General features: G+C 28.3%; 2 protein-coding genes and 1 long non-coding RNA gene across 5 annotated transcripts; 1 reads left to right on the forward strand and 2 right to left on the reverse strand.

Moving 5' to 3' along the window:
- Positions 1 to 13,550: 13,550 nt before the first annotated feature.
- On the forward strand, positions 13,551 to 15,736 carry LOC132941042 (uncharacterized). Of its 2 annotated transcripts, XR_009664127.1 has the most exons (5): positions 13,551 to 13,698; positions 13,827 to 14,009; positions 14,079 to 14,214; positions 14,353 to 14,388; positions 14,456 to 15,736. It is a non-coding gene; the product is annotated as an uncharacterized LOC132941042 (long non-coding RNA). The 2 variants fall into 2 exon arrangements; XR_009664126.1 differs by having other exon boundaries at positions 14,079 to 14,388.
- A 1,080-nt stretch (positions 15,737 to 16,816) lies between these two features.
- Positions 16,817 to 19,241, reverse strand: LOC132941133 (dolichyl-diphosphooligosaccharide--protein glycosyltransferase subunit 1). The gene has a single exon (XM_061009059.1). The coding sequence runs from the start codon at positions 19,239 to 19,241 to the stop codon at positions 17,430 to 17,432; it is 1,812 nt and encodes a 603-aa protein (XP_060865042.1). The 3' UTR covers positions 16,817 to 17,429.
- LOC132941134 (protein FAM50 homolog) lies at positions 19,177 to 20,721 on the reverse strand. Of its 2 annotated transcripts, XM_061009061.1 has the most exons (3): positions 20,580 to 20,721; positions 19,384 to 20,499; positions 19,177 to 19,313 (listed from the first exon to the last, which is right to left on the reverse strand). In XM_061009061.1, exon 2 carries the CDS (start codon positions 20,445 to 20,447, stop codon positions 19,404 to 19,406), a length of 1,044 nt encoding a protein of 347 aa, XP_060865044.1. In that variant the 5' UTR covers positions 20,448 to 20,499; positions 20,580 to 20,721; the 3' UTR covers positions 19,177 to 19,313; positions 19,384 to 19,403. The 2 variants fall into 2 exon arrangements, with proteins under 2 accessions (XP_060865044.1, XP_060865043.1); XM_061009060.1 differs by having other exon boundaries at positions 19,241 to 20,499.
- Positions 20,722 to 20,812: the final 91 nt, after the last annotated feature.

Consider the following 20,812-nt stretch of genomic DNA (forward strand, 5'->3'; position numbering starts at 1 on the left):
TAAATTTTTTTTTTGTATTCTAAAATGCATTTGCCGGCGGGCATTAACACTATCCACTAACTTTAGCCGAATATTTTAAACATAGATAACCTGGTACCATACTATCCTTCTTTAATGAACTAAATATTTTGAATAGTTTTTTCTGTTTAAGTTTTGGGACATTTTAGTTTAAACTTCGTTATGTGTGTATCTACTGTAAATTTTTTTCCAAATTTTTTTTTTGTATTCTAAAATGCATTTGCCTGTGGGTGCCAACTCCTCCCTTCAATTTTTTTTTTTTTTAGTACTGTAACTCTAGTTGAACATTTTGTATTGACTTGAAAATTGATAACTTGGTGCCCCATGAATAATCATTCTTTAATGAACAAAATATTTTGAATAGTTTTTTCTAAATTTTTTTCCAAATATCTTTTTTGTTTTCTAAAATCAATTTGCCTGCAGGCGCCAACACCTCCCATCAATTTCTTTTTTTTATGATTTTAATTCTAGCCAAATTTTGTAAACATTGACAATCTGGTGCCCCATGAATAATCATTCTTTAATGAACTAAATATTTTAAATAGTTTTTTCTGTTTAAGATTCTGGACATTTTAGTTTGAAGTTTTTAATTTCAATTTTTTTTTGTATTCTAAAATGCATTTGCCTGCGGGCGCCAACACCTCCCTTCAATTTTTTTTTTTTAGTACTGAACTCTAGTTGAACATTTTGTATTGACTTGAAAATTGATAACTTGGTGCCCCATGAATAATCATTCTTTAATAAACTAAATATTTTGAATAATCGTTTCTGTTTAAGATTTTGGAGATTTTAGTTTTATTTTTGTAATGTGTATTCCCACAATATAATTTATATAAATTGTTTTTTGTATTATAAAATGCATTTGCCGGCGGGCATTAACACTATCCACTAACTTTAGCCGAATATTTTAAACATAGATAACCTGGTACCATACTATCCTTCTTTAATGAACTAAATATTTTGAATAGTTTTTTCTGTTTAAGTTTTGGGACATTTTAGTTTGAACTTCGTTATGTGTGTATCTACTGTAAATTTTTTTCCAAATTTTTTTTTTGTATTCTAAAATGCATTTGCCTGCGGGTGCCAACACCTCCCTTCAATTTTTTTTTTTTAGTACAGTAACTCTATTTGAACATTTTGTATTGACTTGAAAATTGATAACTTGGTGCCCCATGAATAATCATTCTTTAATGAACAAAATATTTTGAATAGTTTTTTCTAAATTTTTTTCCAAATATCTTTTTTGTTTTCTAAAATCAATTTGCCTGCAGGCGCCAACACCTCCCATCAATTTCTTTTTTTTATGATTTTAATTCTAGCCAAATTTTGTAAACATTGACAATCTGGTGCCCCATGAATAATCATTCTTTAATGAACTAAATATTTTAAATAGTTTTTTCTGTTTAAGATTCTGGACATTTTAGTTTGAAGTTTTTAATTTCAATTTTTTTTTGTATTCTAAAATGCATTTGCCTGCGGGCGCCAACACCTCCCTTCAATTTTTTTTTTTTAGTACTGAACTCTAGTTGAACATTTTGTATTGACTTGAAAATTGATAACTTGGTGCCCCATGAATAATCATTCTTTAATGAACAAAATATTTTGAATAGTTTTTTCTAAATTTTTTTCCAAATTTCTTTTTTGTTTTCTAAAATGCATTTGCCTGCGGGCGCCAACACCCTCTTTCAATTTTTTTTTTTGTTATGTAACTCTTGTTGAATTTTTCGTATATACTTTTTAAACATTGATAACTTGGTGCCCTATGAAAAATCCAACATTAATGAACTAAATATTTTGAATAGTTTTTTCTGTTTAAGATTCTAGACGTTTTAGGTTGGACTTTGTAATGTGTTTTCCTACAGTATAATTTTTTTTTTGTTTTCTAAAATGCATTTGCCTGCGGGCGCCAACACCCTCCTTCAATTTTTTTTTTTTGTTATGTGACTAGTTGAATTTTTTGTATAGACTTTAAACATTGATAACTTGGTGCCCTATGAAAAATCCAACATTAATGAACTAAATATTTTGAATAGTTTTTTTCTGTTTAAGATTCTGGACATATTAGTTTGAGGTTTTTAATTTCAATTTTTTTTTGTTTTCTAAAATGCTTTTGCCTGCGGGCGCCAACACCTTCCTTCAATTTTTTTTTTTTGTTATGTGACTAGTTGAATTTTTTGTATAGACTTTAAACATTGATAACTTGGTGCCCTATGAAAAATCCAACATTAATGAACTAAATATTTTGAATAGTTTTTTTCTGTTTAAGATTCTGGACATATTAGTTTGAGGTTTTTAATTTCAATTTTTTTTTGTTTTCTAAAATGCTTTTGCCTGCGGGCGCCAACACCTTCCTTCAATTTTTTTTTTTTGTTATGTGACTAGTTGAATTTTTTGTATAGACTTGAAAAATGATAACTTGGTGCCCTATGAATAAACCTTCTTGAGTGAACTAAATATTTTGAATAGTTTTTTCTGTTTAAGATTCTAGACTTTTTTTGTTGGACTTTGTAAATGTGTATTCCTAGAATAATATTATTTTTTTAATTTTTTTTTCCTGAAATTGTATTTTCCTGCATTCGCCAACGCCTCTATTCAATTTTTTTTTATGATTTTAACATAAGCCGATTTTTTTAATTATTGATAACCTGGTGCCATACGAATAATCCATCTTTAATGAACTAATTTTATTTTGACTAGTTGAATGTTTTGTATATACTTGAAAAATGATAACTTGGTGCCATATGAATAAACCTTCTTGAGTGAACTAAATATTTCTATTAGTTTTTTCTGTTTAAGATTCTGGGTATTTTAGTTTGTACTTTGTAATGTGTGTTCCTATGATTTAATTTCTTCTCAATTTTTTTTTTTTGTTTCCTGAAATTGCATTTGCCTGTGGGCGCCAACATCTCCCTTCAATTTTTTTTTATGATTTTAACATAAGCCGATTTTTTTAAGTATTGATAACCTGGTGCCATACGAATAATCCATCTTTAATGAACTAATTTTTTTTTCTTTTTAATATTCTGGGCATTTTAGTTTGTACTTTGTAATGTGTGTTCCTACGATTTAATTTCTTCTCAATTTTTTTTTTTTGTTTCCTGAAAATGCATTTGCCTTCAGGCGCCCACACCCTCCTTCAATTTTTTTTTAGTCATGTGACTAATTGAAATTTTTGTATATACTTTTTAAACATTGATAACCTGGTGCACTTTGAATAATCCATCATTAATGAACTAAATATTTTGAATAGTTTTTTTCTGTTTAAGATTCTGGACATTTTAGTTTGTAGTTTTTAATTTAAATTTTTTTTTGTTTTCTTAAATGCTTTTGCCTGCGGGCGCCAACACCCTCATTCAATTTTTTTTTTTTGTTATGTGACTAGTTGAATTTTTTGTATAGACTTGAACAATGATAACTTGGTGCCCTATGAATAAACCTTCTTGATTGAACTAAATATTTCTATTAGTTTTTTCTGTTTAAGATTCTGGGTATTTTAGTTTGTACTTTGTAATGTGAATTCCTACGATTTAATTTCTTCTACAATTTTTTTTTTTGGTTACTGAAATTGCATTTGCCTGTATGCGCCAACACCACCCATCAAATTTTTTTTATGATTTTAACTTTTGCCGAGTTTTTTAAATATTGATAACCTGGTGCCATACGAATAATCCATCTTTAATGAACTAATTTTTTTCTTTTTAAGATTCTGGGCATTTTAGTTTGTACTTTGTACTTAGTTTCCACATTTTTTTTTGGTTTTCTAAAATGCTTTTGCCTGCGGGCGCCAACACCCTCTTTCAATTTTTTCTTTTAGTACTGTAACTCTAGTTGAATATTTCGTATTTACTTTTTAAACTTGATAACTTGGTGCTCTATGAATAATCATTCTTTAATAAACTAAATATTTTGAATATTCTTTTCTGTTTAAGATTTTGGAGATTTTAGTTTTATGCCTGTAATGTGTATTACCACAATATAATTTATATAAATTTTTTTTTGTATTCTAAAATATATTTGCCGGCGGGCATTAACACTATCCACTAACTTTAGCCGAATATTTTAAACATAGATAAACTGGTACCATACTATCCTTCTTTAATGAACTAAATATTTTGAATAGTTTTTTCTGTTTAAGTTTTGGGACATTTTAGTTTAAACTTCGTTATGTGTGTATCTACTGTAAATTTTTTTCCAAATTTTTTTTTTGTATTCTAAAATGCATTTGCCTGTGGGTGCCAACTCCTCCCTTCAATTTTTTTTTTTTTTAGTACTGTAACTCTAGTTGAACATTTTGTATTGACTTGAAAATTGATAACTTGGTGCCCCATGAATAATCATTCTTTAATGAACAAAATATTTTGAATAGTTTTTTCTAAATTTTTTTCCAAATATCTTTTTTGTTTTCTAAAATCAATTTGCCTGCAGGCGCCAACACCTCCCATCAATTTCTTTTTTTTATGATTTTAATTCTAGCCAAATTTTGTAAACATTGACAATCTGGTGCCCCATGAATAATCATTCTTTAATGAACTAAATATTTTAAATAGTTTTTTCTGTTTAAGATTCTGGACATTTTAGTTTGAAGTTTTTAATTTCAATTTTTTTTTGTATTCTAAAATGCATTTGCCTGCGGGCGCCAACACCTCCCTTCAATTTTTTTTTTTTAGTACTGAACTCTAGTTGAACATTTTGTATTGACTTGAAAATTGATAACTTGGTGCCCCATGAATAATCATTCTTTAATAAACTAAATATTTTGAATAATCGTTTCTGTTTAAGATTTTGGAGATTTTAGTTTTATTTTTGTAATGTGTATTCCCACAATATAATTTATATAAATTGTTTTTTGTATTATAAAATGCATTTGCCGGCGGGCATTAACACTATCCACTAACTTTAGCCGAATATTTTAAACATAGATAACCTGGTACCATACTATCCTTCTTTAATGAACTAAATATTTTGAATAGTTTTTTCTGTTTAAGTTTTGGGACATTTTAGTTTGAACTTCGTTATGTGTGTATCTACTGTAAATTTTTTTCCAAATTTTTTTTTTGTATTCTAAAATGCATTTGCCTGCGGGTGCCAACACCTCCCTTCAATTTTTTTTTTTTAGTACAGTAACTCTAGTTGAACATTTTGTATTGACTTGAAAATTGATAACTTGGTGCCCCATGAATAATCATTCTTTAATGAACAAAATATTTTGAATAGTTTTTTCTAAATTTTTTTCCAAATTTCTTTTTTGTTTTCTAAAATGCATTTGCCTGCGGGCGCCAACACCCTCTTTCAATTTTTTTTTTTGTTATGTAACTCTTGTTGAATTTTTCGTATATACTTTTTAAACATTGATAACTTGGTGCCCTATGAAAAATCCAACATTAATGAACTAAATATTTTGAATAGTTTTTTCTGTTTAAGATTCTGGACATATTAGTTCGAGGTTTTTAATTTCAATTTTTTTTTGTTTTCTAAAATGCTTTTGCCTGCGGGCGCCAACACCCTCCTTCAATTTTTTTTTTTTGTTATGTGACTAGTTGAATTTTTTGTATAGACTTTAAACATTGATAACTTGGTGTCCTATGAAAAATCCAACATTAATGAACTAAATATTTTGAATAGTTTTTTCTGTTTAAGATTCTAGACGTTTTAGGTTGGACTTTGTAATGTGTTTTCCTACAGTATAATTTTTTTTTTGTTTTCTAAAATGCATTTGCCTGCGGGCGCCAACACCCTCTTTCAATTTTTTTTTTTTGTTATGTAACTCTTGTTGAGTTTTTTGTATATACTTTTTAAACATTGATAACTTGGTGCCCTATGAAAAATCCAACATTAATGAACTAAATATTTTGAATAGTTTTTTTCTGTTTAAGATTCTGGACATATTAGTTTGAGGTTTTTAATTTCAATTTTTTTTTGTTTTCTAAAATGCTTTTGCCTGCGGGCGCCAACACCTTCCTTCAATTTTTTTTTTTTGTTATGTGACTAGTTGAATTTTTTGTATAGACTTGAAAAATGATAACTTGGTGCCCTATGAATAAACCTTCTTGAGTGAACTAAATATTTTGAATAGTTTTTTCTGTTTAAGATTCTAGACTTTTTTTGTTGGACTTTGTAAATGTGTATTCCTAGAATAATATTTTTTTTTTAATTTTTTTTTGGTTCCTGAAATTGTATTTTCCTGCATTCGCCAACGCCTCTATTCAATTTTTTTTTATGATTTTAACATAAGCCGATTTTTTTAATTATTGATAACCTGGTGCCATACGAATAATCCATCTTTAATGAACTAATTTTATTTTGACTAGTTGAATGTTTTGTATATACTTGAAAAATGATAACTTGGTGCCATATGAATAAACCTTCTTGAGTGAACTAAATATTTCTATTAGTTTTTTCTGTTTAAGATTCTGGGTATTTTAGTTTGTACTTTGTAATGTGTGTTCCTACGATTTAATTTCTTCTCAATTTTTTTTTTTTGTTTCCTGAAATTGCATTTGCCTGTGGGCGCCAACATCTCCCTTCAATTTTTTTTTATGATTTTAACATAAGCCGATTTTTTTAAGTATTGATAACCTGGTGCCATACGAATAATCCATCTTTAATGAACTAATTTTTTTTTCTTTTTAATATTCTGGGCATTTTAGTTTGTACTTTGTAATGTGTGTTCCTACGATTTAATTTCTTCTCAATTTTTTTTTTTTGTTTCCTGAAAATGCATTTGCCTTCAGGCGCCCACACCCTCCTTCAATTTTTTTTTAGTCATGTGACTAATTGAAATTTTTGTATATACTTTTTAAACATTGATAACCTGGTGCACTTTGAATAATCCATCATTAATGAACTAAATATTTTGAATAGTTTTTTTCTGTTTAAGATTCTGGACATTTTAGTTTGTAGTTTTTAATTTAAATTTTTTTTTGTTTTCTTAAATGCTTTTGCCTGCGGGCGCCAACACCCTCATTCAATTTTTTTTTTTTTGTTATGTGACTAGTTGAATTTTTTGTATAGACTTGAACAATGATAACTTGGTGCCCTATGAATAAACCTTCTTGATTGAACTAAATATTTCTATTAGTTTTTTCTGTTTAAGATTCTGGGTATTTTAGTTTGTACTTTGTAATGTGAATTCCTACGATTTAATTTCTTCTACAATTTTTTTTTTTGGTTACTGAAATTGCATTTGCCTGTATGCGCCAACACCACCCATCAAATTTTTTTTATGATTTTAACTTTTGCCGAGTTTTTTAAATATTGATAACCTGGTGCCATACGAATAATCCATCTTTAATGAACTAATTTTTTTTCTTTTTAAGATTCTGGGCATTTTAGTTTGTACTTTGTACTTAGTTTCCACATTTTTTTTTGGTTTTCTAAAATGCTTTTGCCTGCGGGCGCCAACACCCTCTTTCAATTTTTTCTTTTAGTACTGTAACTCTAGTTGAATATTTCGTATTTACTTTTTAAACTTGATAACTTGGTGCTCTATGAATAATCATTCTTTAATAAACTAAATATTTTGAATAATCTTTTCTGTTTAAGATTTTGGAGATTTTAGTTTTATGCTTGTAATGTGTATTACCACAATATAATTTATATAAATTTTTTTTTGTATTCTAAAATGCATTTGCCGGCGGGCATTAACACTATCCACTAACTTTAGCCGAATATTTTAAACATAGATAACCTGGTACCATACTATCCTTCTTTAATGAACTAAATATTTTGAATAGTTTTTTCTGTTTAAGTTTTGGGACATTTTAGTTTAAACTTCGTTATGTGTGTATCTACTGTAAATTTTTTTCCAAATTTTTTTTTTGTATTCTAAAATGCATTTGCCTGTGGGTGCCAACTCCTCCCTTCAATTTTTTTTTTTTTTAGTACTGTAACTCTAGTTGAACATTTTGTATTGACTTGAAAATTGATAACTTGGTGCCCCATGAATAATCATTCTTTAATGAACAAAATATTTTGAATAGTTTTTTCTAAATTTTTTTCCAAATATCTTTTTTGTTTTCTAAAATCAATTTGCCTGCAGGCGCCAACACCTCCCATCAATTTCTTTTTTTTATGATTTTAATTCTAGCCAAATTTTGTAAACATTGACAATCTGGTGCCCCATGAATAATCATTCTTTAATGAACTAAATATTTTAAATAGTTTTTTCTGTTTAAGATTCTGGACATTTTAGTTTGAAGTTTTTAATTTCAATTTTTTTTTGTATTCTAAAATGCATTTGCCTGCGGGCGCCAACACCTCCCTTCAATTTTTTTTTTTTAGTACTGAACTCTAGTTGAACATTTTGTATTGACTTGAAAATTGATAACTTGGTGCCCCATGAATAATCATTCTTTAATAAACTAAATATTTTGAATAATCGTTTCTGTTTAAGATTTTGGAGATTTTAGTTTTATTTTTGTAATGTGTATTCCCACAATATAATTTATATAAATTGTTTTTTGTATTATAAAATGCATTTGCCGGCGGGCATTAACACTATCCACTAACTTTAGCCGAATATTTTAAACATAGATAACCTGGTACCATACTATCCTTCTTTAATGAACTAAATATTTTGAATAGTTTTTTCTGTTTAAGTTTTGGGACATTTTAGTTTGAACTTCGTTATGTGTGTATCTACTGTAAATTTTTTTCCAAATTTTTTTTTTGTATTCTAAAATGCATTTGCCTGCGGGTGCCAACACCTCCCTTCAATTTTTTTTTTTTAGTACAGTAACTCTAGTTGAACATTTTGTATTGACTTGAAAATTGATAACTTGGTGCCCCATGAATAATCATTCTTTAATGAACAAAATATTTTGAATAGTTTTTTCTAAATTTTTTTCCAAATTTCTTTTTTGTTTTCTAAAATGCATTTGCCTGCGGGCGCCAACACCCTCTTTCAATTTTTTTTTTTGTTATGTAACTCTTGTTGAATTTTTCGTATATACTTTTTAAACATTGATAACTTGGTGCCCTATGAAAAATCCAACATTAATGAACTAAATATTTTGAATAGTTTTTTCTGTTTAAGATTCTGGACATATTAGTTCGAGGTTTTTAATTTCAATTTTTTTTTGTTTTCTAAAATGCTTTTGCCTGCGGGCGCCAACACCCTCCTTCAATTTTTTTTTTTTGTTATGTGACTAGTTGAATTTTTTGTATAGACTTTAAACATTGATAACTTGGTGTCCTATGAAAAATCCAACATTAATGAACTAAATATTTTGAATAGTTTTTTCTGTTTAAGATTCTAGACGTTTTAGGTTGGACTTTGTAATGTGTTTTCCTACAGTATAATTTTTTTTTTGTTTTCTAAAATGCATTTGCCTGCGGGCGCCAACACCCTCTTTCAATTTTTTTTTTTTGTTATGTAACTCTTGTTGAGTTTTTTGTATATACTTTTTAAACATTGATAACTTGGTGCCCTATGAAAAATCCAACATTAATGAACTAAATATTTTGAATAGTTTTTTTCTGTTTAAGATTCTGGACATATTAGTTTGAGGTTTTTAATTTCAATTTTTTTTTGTTTTCTAAAATGCTTTTGCCTGCGGGCGCCAACACCTTCCTTCAATTTTTTTTTTTTGTTATGTGACTAGTTGAATTTTTTGTATAGACTTGAAAAATGATAACTTGGTGCCCTATGAATAAACCTTCTTGAGTGAACTAAATATTTTGAATAGTTTTTTCTGTTTAAGATTCTAGACTTTTTTTGTTGGACTTTGTAAATGTGTATTCCTAGAATAATATTTTTTTTTTAATTTTTTTTTGGTTCCTGAAATTGTATTTTCCTGCATTCGCCAACGCCTCTATTCAATTTTTTTTTATGATTTTAACATAAGCCGATTTTTTTAATTATTGATAACCTGGTGCCATACGAATAATCCATCTTTAATGAACTAATTTTATTTTGACTAGTTGAATGTTTTGTATATACTTGAAAAATGATAACTTGGTGCCATATGAATAAACCTTCTTGAGTGAACTAAATATTTCTATTAGTTTTTTCTGTTTAAGATTCTGGGTATTTTAGTTTGTACTTTGTAATGTGTGTTCCTACGATTTAATTTCTTCTCAATTTTTTTTTTTTGTTTCCTGAAATTGCATTTGCCTGTGGGCGCCAACATCTCCCTTCAATTTTTTTTTATGATTTTAACATAAGCCGATTTTTTTAAGTATTGATAACCTGGTGCCATACGAATAATCCATCTTTAATGAACTAATTTTTTTTTCTTTTTAATATTCTGGGCATTTTAGTTTGTACTTTGTAATGTGTGTTCCTACGATTTAATTTCTTCTCAATTTTTTTTTTTTGTTTCCTGAAATTGCATTTGCCTGTGGGCGCCAACATCTCCCTTCAATTTTTTTTTATGATTTTAACATAAGCTGATTTTTTTAAGTATTGATAACCTGGTGCCATACGAATAATCCATCTTTAATGAACTAATTTTTTTTTCTTTTTAATATTCTGGGCATTTTAGTTTGTACTTTGTGATGTGTGTTCCTACGATTTAATTTCTTCTCAATTTTTTTTTTTTGTTTCCTGAAATTGCATTTGCCTGTGGGCGCCAACATCTCCCTTCAATTTTTTTTTATGATTTTAACATAAGCTGATTTTTTTAAGTATTGATAACCTGGTGCCATACGAATAATCCATCTTTAATGAACTAATTTTTTTTTCTTTTTAAGATTCTGGGCATTTTAGTGTGTACTTTGTAATGTGTATTCCTAAAGTAACATTTTTTCCACATTTTTTCCACATTTTTTTTTGGTTTTCTAGTATGCATTTGCCTGCGGGCGCCAATACCCTCTTTCAATTTTTTTTTTTGTTATGTAGCTCTAGTTGAATTTTTCGTATATACTTTTTAAACATTGATAAATTGGTGCCCTATGAAAAATCCTTCTTTAATGAACTAAATATTTTGAATAGTTTTTTCTGTTTAAGATACTGGACATTTTAGTTTGAAGTTTGTAATGTGTATTCACACAATATAATTCAATTCAATTTTTTTTGAATCATGTTTGTGAATGAAATTATTTGTTAAAGACTTATTTATAATTATAAGAAAACTTTATTTTTAAATTTTAGAATGAAAGAGAAAAGTATTAAAAGTCTTTATTAATTATACTATCATAGTTTTTATATTTATCTTATTTATAGTTAGATCGTAATTTAAGATTTTTAAATATATGACTAATTTGTTGTAATTTATTGTTATATATCTACTATTTTAGCAGTTCTTTGTTCGTGCGAAATAAGAAACTCTTATTAAGTAAGAAGAAATAAATTATAGTATAATATAAGATGTAACCGTAGGCATATAAAACAATAAAAAAATGTTGTTTTTATGTTTATGGATTAATGAAATTAATAATAATATCATTAGTTACCAAAATAAATGTATTTAGAGACGCGTGATATTACAGTTCTTTCATCACTGTACACTATGTACTAAAGTTCGACAGACGACGGTTTTCCGGGCGTGCCTGGGAAGTTATATTTCTTTGGTAATTAAATTAAAATATGAATTATAAGTTATATAGGTACCTATTATGTAGGTAGGTACTTAACCAAAACTCGTTATACGAAAAACGATTCCAAGTGGAGACGATTTGACAGCCTAGGATATTGTATACTATACAGTGGAACCTCGATTATCCGGGGTAATGATGGGGAGGGGGTCACACGGATAAATGAAAATCACGGTTAATCGAGACTTTTTATAATAATGAAATTTTTATTTAATTTTAATTAGAAATACATAGATACAATTTTATAATAATGAAATTTTAAAAATTTGATTCAATTATAATTAGAAATATGTATACATACATAATATACATACAATAATTTTATACAACAAGTTATTAGGGCTTAAAATATGAAGTTATCAGTCTTTGTTTTTTTTGGTTTGAAATAATTTTCCTTACTTCACTTCTAATTTTTCTTAAGCCAATAATGTCATGGAAGTCAAAATCGATGTACAATATTGCTTATCTTCATATTATTACCGTCAAAAATGTCATTAATATAATTGTCGATATCGTGTATTATGTAATATAAAATGTTCGATTATAACTACATATAATATATCTATAGTCCATACTTATTTTTAAATTTTTGGAAGAGTGAGCACGGTTAATCGTTAACACGGATAATCGAGTCACGGATAATCGAGGTTCTACAGTACTTATATTGATATTATTAAATATTATTAATACCGTAGCCAGTTAAGTTGAGTTATTATTATTTGTTTATTATCATATTTGTATATAATAATACATTTTAGACGTTTCAATTACCCACAAATAATATTTTTAAAATGGGTATATAAATTACAAGTTACAACGAATTATGAACGATATTTCAAAAATTAATTGCCGAAAATCATTATTTTTTAACTGAAAACGACAGAGAAGTCTGAATTTGGCGGTCAGTCTTATTTTTAAGTTATATTATAGCTACTTGAACTTTTTGGTATTTTCATATAATATATCCAGTGTAGTCACTGGCACACTGCGCTTGCTCGAAAAATTAAAATCAAAAACATCCCTCGACTTGTTATGTAAATCCACCATGGGTGGGTGTCAGAATTATTTTTGCATCATCAATTTTAAAACGTTGATTTACCTAGATTAAAAAAAAAATTAATTTGTTATACTTAAGCTCGGTAAACTTTAAGCATTGTACGGGTGCGTAAAACACCGAAAATCGTAAACTTCGTAAGGCTATACCATAAATACTAAAATACCAATGGTTTCCCGGTAGTAGAGTTTTGGACAAGTACCTACATAGGTAACTTATAATAATTCATATTGTAAATTAATTAGGTACCAAAAAAATATAACTTCTCAAACACTGTGTCTCTTGGCACTGCCGGGAGAATGTATTAGAATGTCTATAAACTTGCGGACCAGTTTGTATTGTTAAATTTGGCATGCGAACTATAATTGAAATAGAAAACCAGAATAGGTGCATTGCAGATGACAAAGATTTCTGTAAAAGAACATACGATTTATCAATATACCGTATAGGTATTGAGTATAATACTATAATATAAAAGTTCTATGAATTTATCATGGTAAATAATATATTTTATAATATCTATGGCAATCGTCAATTGTCGAAATTCTTCGGCGACGGTTAACAATTCTTATAATTTCAGCAAATACTATTGTATTATAAATATAATATATTGTATATTTTGATTTCAGTGAACAGAAAAATAATAAGCCACTAATATAAACCGTACATATTATAATGTAAGTTTTAATACAAACTCGCAAATTTCATTATGATCAGGTTATTTTCATAAAGTATTTCGATACTTTCAAGTTTCAGTTCATCGGAGTGAGATGATTAGATGGAGATACGAGCGTCTAGAGCACGATTTAAGATATATCCAGAGATAATAGAAATCTCTGGATATATCTTAAATCGTGGTCTAGAGACAGCGCCTCTTATCAGTACTATTATTATCAGTATCACTATATCATGATAGTTGCTTTATCACATAATCGTTTGATTACATTTAAATTATTATATTTAAACATTATATATATTTAAAATTTAAAATTTTGTTTTATTTTATTAAATTAATTGAATTTACAACTATACAATGTCTTCATCAAATGAACAACTGGAAACAGTTCAATTAAAATTTGGTTCTATTCAAGGTAAGGATTTAAAAAAATTCATATCTAATATTATTTAAAGTTATATTTCAAATATAAAATAAATGTATTCTTTACAAGACATTACAAAACTGTTTAAAATATATATATTTCATTAAATTTTACTGTAGAGTTTAATGATTGGAAAGAGAAGGAAGAATTAGCCACTTTGACACGCTATGTCTAACATAGAGGGTCAAAAACTAACATGGACAAAACAGTTACAACAAAGTATTATTGCCTTCGATCTGGAGTATTTAAATCTAAAAGCAAAGGAGAACGTTCATTAAAGATAACTGGATCTTGTAAAATTGGTAAAATAACTAATGTTTTAAGTTTATACAACACATTATTTTACAATTTTCATTTTTTTAATGATTTAGATCAATGCTGCCCTTCTTTTATAAGAACTGTTGTTGGAATGATTAATATTGAAACAACATATTGTAACTCATCTTGGGCACCAAAACGAAATAAGATTTCTTCCCATCCCGACTGTTGTTCAAGAAACAATTGCTGGTAATTGGTATACTTATATTTATATTTGATACATTGAATTAGTTTGGAAAAACAGTTAAGTATGTGAATTGGTTTGGTTAAATATATTGTTAATGTTTGTTATATATAATGTTATACAATTGTTTATATATGTATTAGGATATTACTCCAATTAATTCAGTTAAAGTGAATCTTGTAAGTATTGTATTAAATTATTTAATTAAAGTACTAAATTATACTTATTATATTATTATATTTATAGGTAAAATTGAAAGTGGAATCCCGCCAAATGTCATAATTGATCAGTTCCGCAATGAAACTAATAAATTATGATATCGAAAAAAAAAATATAATAACAAGGAAGGACATATATAATATTTCTGCTAAGTTTGGTTTACTCCACAAATACAAGCTAATTCATTAGAATTAGATAATTTAATCAAACAAAATGTGCTCGTGTAAGGTGATTTGTATTGTGTGCAAATGTTGTGTTCATTTGTTTTCATGCACATGTTATGACTACTGTATTAAAAACAACATGTGTAAGCATATACATGCCGTTCGAATGAATTCAATGGTGAATAATGAAGATGTTAGTATGAATAGTATGGATGTAATATGCAATCCCATAGCAAATGATGAAGTGTGTATGAAAATGCCTGCTGCACAACAGCTTAATGTACCATCCACTGAATCCATTGCTAATAAAATTCAGCAATTATATAATATGTTTGTGTGACAAGCAGGTACACTTGATGAACAACAACTCCAAAGAATAAACTTGACTGTCGATTCAAGTTTAAAAGTTCTGTATCAACATGAGAGTAAGTGTATAAATAATGTAGAGTATCGAGAACCAGCCAACAAAAATATTGACAAACAGCTACGGTTTTATTCGACCAAAAAACCAAGGACAAAAGCACCGGAAGAACAACGACTAAATAGGCCAACAATTAAAGTTATAAAACAAATAAAGAGTGATTTAAAAGGTAACGAAGATACCTCATATGTTAATATTGACCCACATTTTGAGCATTCATATGGACAATTTGAGCAGAAGAAGAAATGATATTATTGTATTTTATATATTTATTTATTTTTAACAAACAAATTCATTAGACACTTGGATTTTTTCTAATACATAATTTTTTAAACTTGGAACTTATATCATTGATTATAATTTTATTATTTAAATTTTTAAATTTTTATTTATATTTATTTTATTTTATACTTATGTGTTGTGTTGCAGGCTACAAAATATCGGTATAAGTTAATATAATAGAATACATTTATTTTATATTTGAAATATAACTTTGAATAATATTAGATATGAATTTTTTAAATCCTTACCTTGAATAGAACCTTATATTATCTATGGTCTCTAGACGCTCGTGTGACAAGTCGTGAATATTATCAGATTATAATTTATAGATACACCACAGATTATATTTTCATATAATCTGTGTAACTACTAAGGTTAAATAATGTGCTCGGTGGACACAATTTTGCAAAAGAGCTCAAACCTTAACAAATTGCTTAATATGTATTAATGTGTATTCTGGAGTTCAAACATGTATTTTAAATAAAAATGATAACATTTCTTCGTAACAAATTTTTAATTTTTAAATTTTTAATAATAATATTAAGTATTTAAATTCTCAAAATAATATACAATCATTTTATATGAAAATTTATGTTTTTTTTATGGTTGTTTATATAACTGGGCCGATTTTTTTTATTTTCCCGGTAGAAATCGTTGACCCTGTCCGGCCCTGCATGCCACTACGCATCCATGCCAGTAGAGTTGCCTACAGTCAAGTTTTAACTTTTAAGTAAAATCTCGATCGCTGCTCGAGTAAGTTATTGTCTATTCGTGCAATCGTGCCCCTTTTTTAGAGATGTTTGAAAGTTTTGGGAACTTAATTACTTTACCCGACAACCTTTTTTTTTTGACTTATTTAGTTAACTATACTGATAACGATGGTGAAGTCAGATTTGGCGGTCGGACTTAGTTTCGAAGTTATGGCTTAATGAAGTTCGCTATTTTACGATTTTTGCGCATTCGCGCGTCACTAATTTACTGCAGCTATTACGAATATTGATTTTTTTTTTTGAAACCTAAGTACTTCAACGAGTTAAGAACGACGGTGCAATCAAAATTAGATAGCCTGACTTCGTTTTGAAGTTATATGCTAAGACACTTTCGAATTCTGAGTTTTTACCCATACGCTCAACGCTCTAGAAGCTCCCTACGCCTACCGGCTCCGGTCGCCAATATTGGTTTAATCCTGAGTTGGAGTTTAAATCTAAAAGGGCATATTACAATATCCCAACCGTGGTTTAAAGTACTTTAAACCGAAGTTAATTCGAACCATCGATTTTAGTGAGTTAACCGGAGATCAATGGTGATCTGTAATACGATTGGTTGCCAATTAGTTATTAATTGGTGAGACAATCACAATCATATTATTCTTTGAAAATCAATGTTAAATTGGTTTTTTTACATTTATGTAATACATTTGAACAACTTGAAACTTGAATTATATATTACTTAAGCAACATTTATTCAAAGGATAGGAAAAAGGAAATATATGAAAATGTATTGTAATAAAAATAAAATAAATAAAAAGACAATTATTAATCTATTAAAAAAAAAATTATAATAATAGTACAGTGGCTTAAACACTTATGATTTTAATGACAACTAAAAGAACTACAAGTCGAAAAATCTTAATTTTTATTTAATATTTATGGAAATGTTAACACTCTAAATATGTTGGATATAATTTTATTTACTAATACGTAATTTATCATTCTAGAACGATTAAAAAGAATATAAGCAAATAATCAGTCAACAGGAGAAAAATCCTACTTATTACTCTTTAAGTATTTATATTGAACATTACAATTTATTAAACAAACACTATTTATTGAACAAAATTTAATTATAAAATCCAAAATTATAATTGTACATAAATAATAATATATATTACACTATTACTGCATGTTATATTTTATAATTCAAATTCATTTTAGTATAGATAAATAAAACATGTTGATTTTGTATTTTAAGTAGATATAATTTTAAAATCAATTTAATATGAAAAACAAATGTGCAGCAAGAAATATAATACGCATTTTTGACAGTGATGATAATTACATAAACCCAGCTTTTAGAGATTTATGAAAAGACATTTTTATGACTTGACGATGAGTTGAAATATGCATAAACACGACTAATTTAATGATTTTAACAATTGATTGATTTTTTCTTGGCATTCGTCTTTTTTCCTTTTGAGACCGCTATCCAATTCAACAAACTGATTTCTTCCAACCTTACCCGTTATAAGTTTATCAGTGTATAAGGATTGTGTCTGTCCAAAAAGTTCTTTTAAATTTTTTTCTGCCTTTTGTACCTCATTCAATTTATCTGATAGTTCTATTGATTCGGTTTTTAACTTAGTAGCTAATTCATTGATGCTAGTCGATTCATTTTTATAATCAGTCTGAATTTGTTTTGATGCAGTATTATATGTACCAATGTCTTTGGAATGTTTCAATTTATTCAAAGCCTCATCCCAAGAGCTATAAATGGAAGCCCTACGTTCAAAATGATGTATAATTGCACTTGTTATTCCAGATATACGTTGGCGCGTTTCACTATGTCCATCCTTGGCTATTGAAAAGTCCAAACGAACCCAAATAATTACAGTCAAAAACAAAATGTAAATAGCAACAATTACAATCAATGGTTCATGGAACATAAAGGCTTTTGGGAATTTGTATTTTAGTTCAAAATCACTAATGTGACTTTCTACAACATTTGACATTTGTAATTTTATAATTGGTCTGCCTATGGTATCTAAGTATGTATAGTGTAAGCCATCTGGTAAACGTACAATTGGATGGGTTGTTTTTAGATCTAAGTCTACTGATCCTTCAGGAAGAATAATGCGTACTGTTACATCTTCGATTATCATATTATCATATAAATGATCAATTAGACGCATCTTCAAAAAATAATCTTCACCGTTGTTGTAAAGATATTCGTAAGCTGGTACATTATAACCAATTGTATAATGAGTTTTCCAACCACCAAATAGAGGGAATCTTGGACGAATATCTAACTCAACGGAGTCTAAAAGTGTTCTTTGATTTGATGTAGATATGTTACCAATGACATCTCTATAATAAACACTAGTTGCTGAAGCTGGAAGATACATTTTGAATGATTTTACACTAGATATTCCACTGTTAGTTTCACGTTGATAATCATAACGAGAAAATGAACCTTTTAATTTAGCACCATGATGAACAAGGTCAATGACATCAGTAACAGCAACATTTCCCCAGTGGGATAATTCAATAGATCTTGTTAATTTTGTAGCTTTTAAAAATGGAGTATTATTATCATAATGTAAACTGATTTGAGAATATGCAAATGGTTCTAATGAACCAAAGGGCCCATAAACAACATCTCCAGAGCTCAAAAATGATACCGGGCTGATATTGGTGTAATCTTCTACCCGTCTTGTTCCAGTTTGGAATTTAACAGAAGATTTAAGACTTTTGTATGGTGAATACAAATAAGCATTTCCATAAAACATCATCAACTGTCTATCTTTTTGAGTTATTTCTTCAGGATGAGGATACAAAGCATTAATCAAAACATATTCAACCACAAGTGGTGCTCGACCTTTTGATCGCAATGGCCGAGATACATTAAAATCGATTTGATAAAACTGCTTATCTTCATGGCCAGATAATGTCACTGGTTTAACATTTAAACTCAAGCGATTAGATTCAAATACTTGATGAGCAGAAATATATGAAATGTGACTTTTAATTGAAGGTTCAAATGCATACAAAACAGAGTTTACAGGTTTGTCATCATTATTTTCCAAAGATAGACGACATTCTCCTTTAACTAGTTGGGTGCTTAAGTCTACTAAGCACTCTGCATTGTTAATAAATATTTTAGGGTTCACTTCAATTGTAAAAGAAGTAGAAATAGTAATTGCCACCAAGAATAAGTGGAGCAAAATCATTTTTTACAAACCTGAGACCAAATGTTCTAGTTGCAAAAATCTTGTTATTGTATTTTATTCGGATTTTAATACCTGAAACATCAAAACAAAGAAGCCATTTGATAAAACTGGTTAATTTTTGTATTTACATATTTTACATTACAATTTAATTTAATTCAATTTTTAGTTTTTTTGTGTTGCTTCATGTTTTTGTGTTTTGTCTTTAATTGTGTATTTGGCAAATGTCTTTAAAGGATCAAATGGTTCCCATCGACTAGCAGGAAAAATATGTTTGTTCCTTTCATACCAATTTCTCAGTAACACTTTCCCTGCATGCGAGTCTTCTTTCTCTAAACTAGCATCACTAACCATTCGAATATCATCATGAACACCAAATGTGAACAGTGGACCACTTTTACCTCTTGCTTTAGCAACAATGAAATCATAAAACGAATAATGGTGTGGCAATATCAAATCTTCTTTAACATACATTAATTGGTCAGCCATTATAGTTTTGAGCTCTCCAAAATCACGACGTAGTTGTTCTAGTGCTTTTTGTAAAAATTGATAAATTGTATTACCCTTTTTCATAACAATTGTACGTCTATGACCTGAACCATCCCAGTAACTGAATGTAATACTTATTTCTTCTTCTTTTAAGCATTTTTGTTTATCGGTCCATTCTTGTCTTAATGTTTCTCGTAAACAATTCTCTTCAGATTCTCTGGCACGATCTGGTAAAAAGCTTGTATCAACATCTGGATTTTTTTTGATTTTTTTAGGTAAAGGTTGAAAGGTAGATTCTTCTTCTGCCTCTTCTTCGTCTTCTTCTTCTACTTCGCTTTCTTCAGACATATCTTCAATAAATGACAATGCTTTAATCTTCCGTTGCTGTCTTCGTTTTTCTTCTAGTTTTGCTTCTAATTGTCTTTGCTTTTCAAATTCCACTTCTTTTTCTTTTTGTACTAATCTCTTAGCTCTTTCTTGGACAACTGTCTCTTGTTTAGCTTTCATTTCATCTAGGGTCACCAAACCAATAGTCGAGCTCTTGAGCTGTGCCTCCAAAGAATCATAATGTTTGGCAAACTTATTTTCTATATTTGACAGTTTCATTTCTTCTTCAATTTTTTTCTTACGTAACTCTATTTCAGCTTGAGCAAGCTCCCGTTTTTTCATTAATTGCATAGCACGGCCAGCTTCACTGGCAGCTCCTTTGTAATGTGCCATTTTGATGATTTTTTTATTTAGCGTTTACAATGTTAACATGTAATGCCGACAACTAACAACAACAAAACAACCTTAAACTTAAAACTGAAACTTTATATTAAGGGGAATTTAAACAAAAATAATATTACTTACATGTAAAACGAGTAGAGTTTGAATCCAATTATTATATTTTTAAGCACTATACAAAAAACATAGTCGCGTATAAATTGTACACGCATTAAATGATGTATATCAGATAGAAAAGTACGGCACCACAATATACAGGCTACAGTCAGTTTGCCATTTGTCAAAACGCCGAATCTGAGAACGTCATTAAGTTTGAAGTTACTAACGAGTTCTTGTCGTTGACGCCGTCGATTCACCGG

This window comes from Metopolophium dirhodum, chromosome 3, assembly GCF_019925205.1.
Source record: "Metopolophium dirhodum isolate CAU chromosome 3, ASM1992520v1, whole genome shotgun sequence".
Taxonomy (NCBI): Eukaryota; Metazoa; Arthropoda; class Insecta; order Hemiptera; family Aphididae; genus Metopolophium; species Metopolophium dirhodum.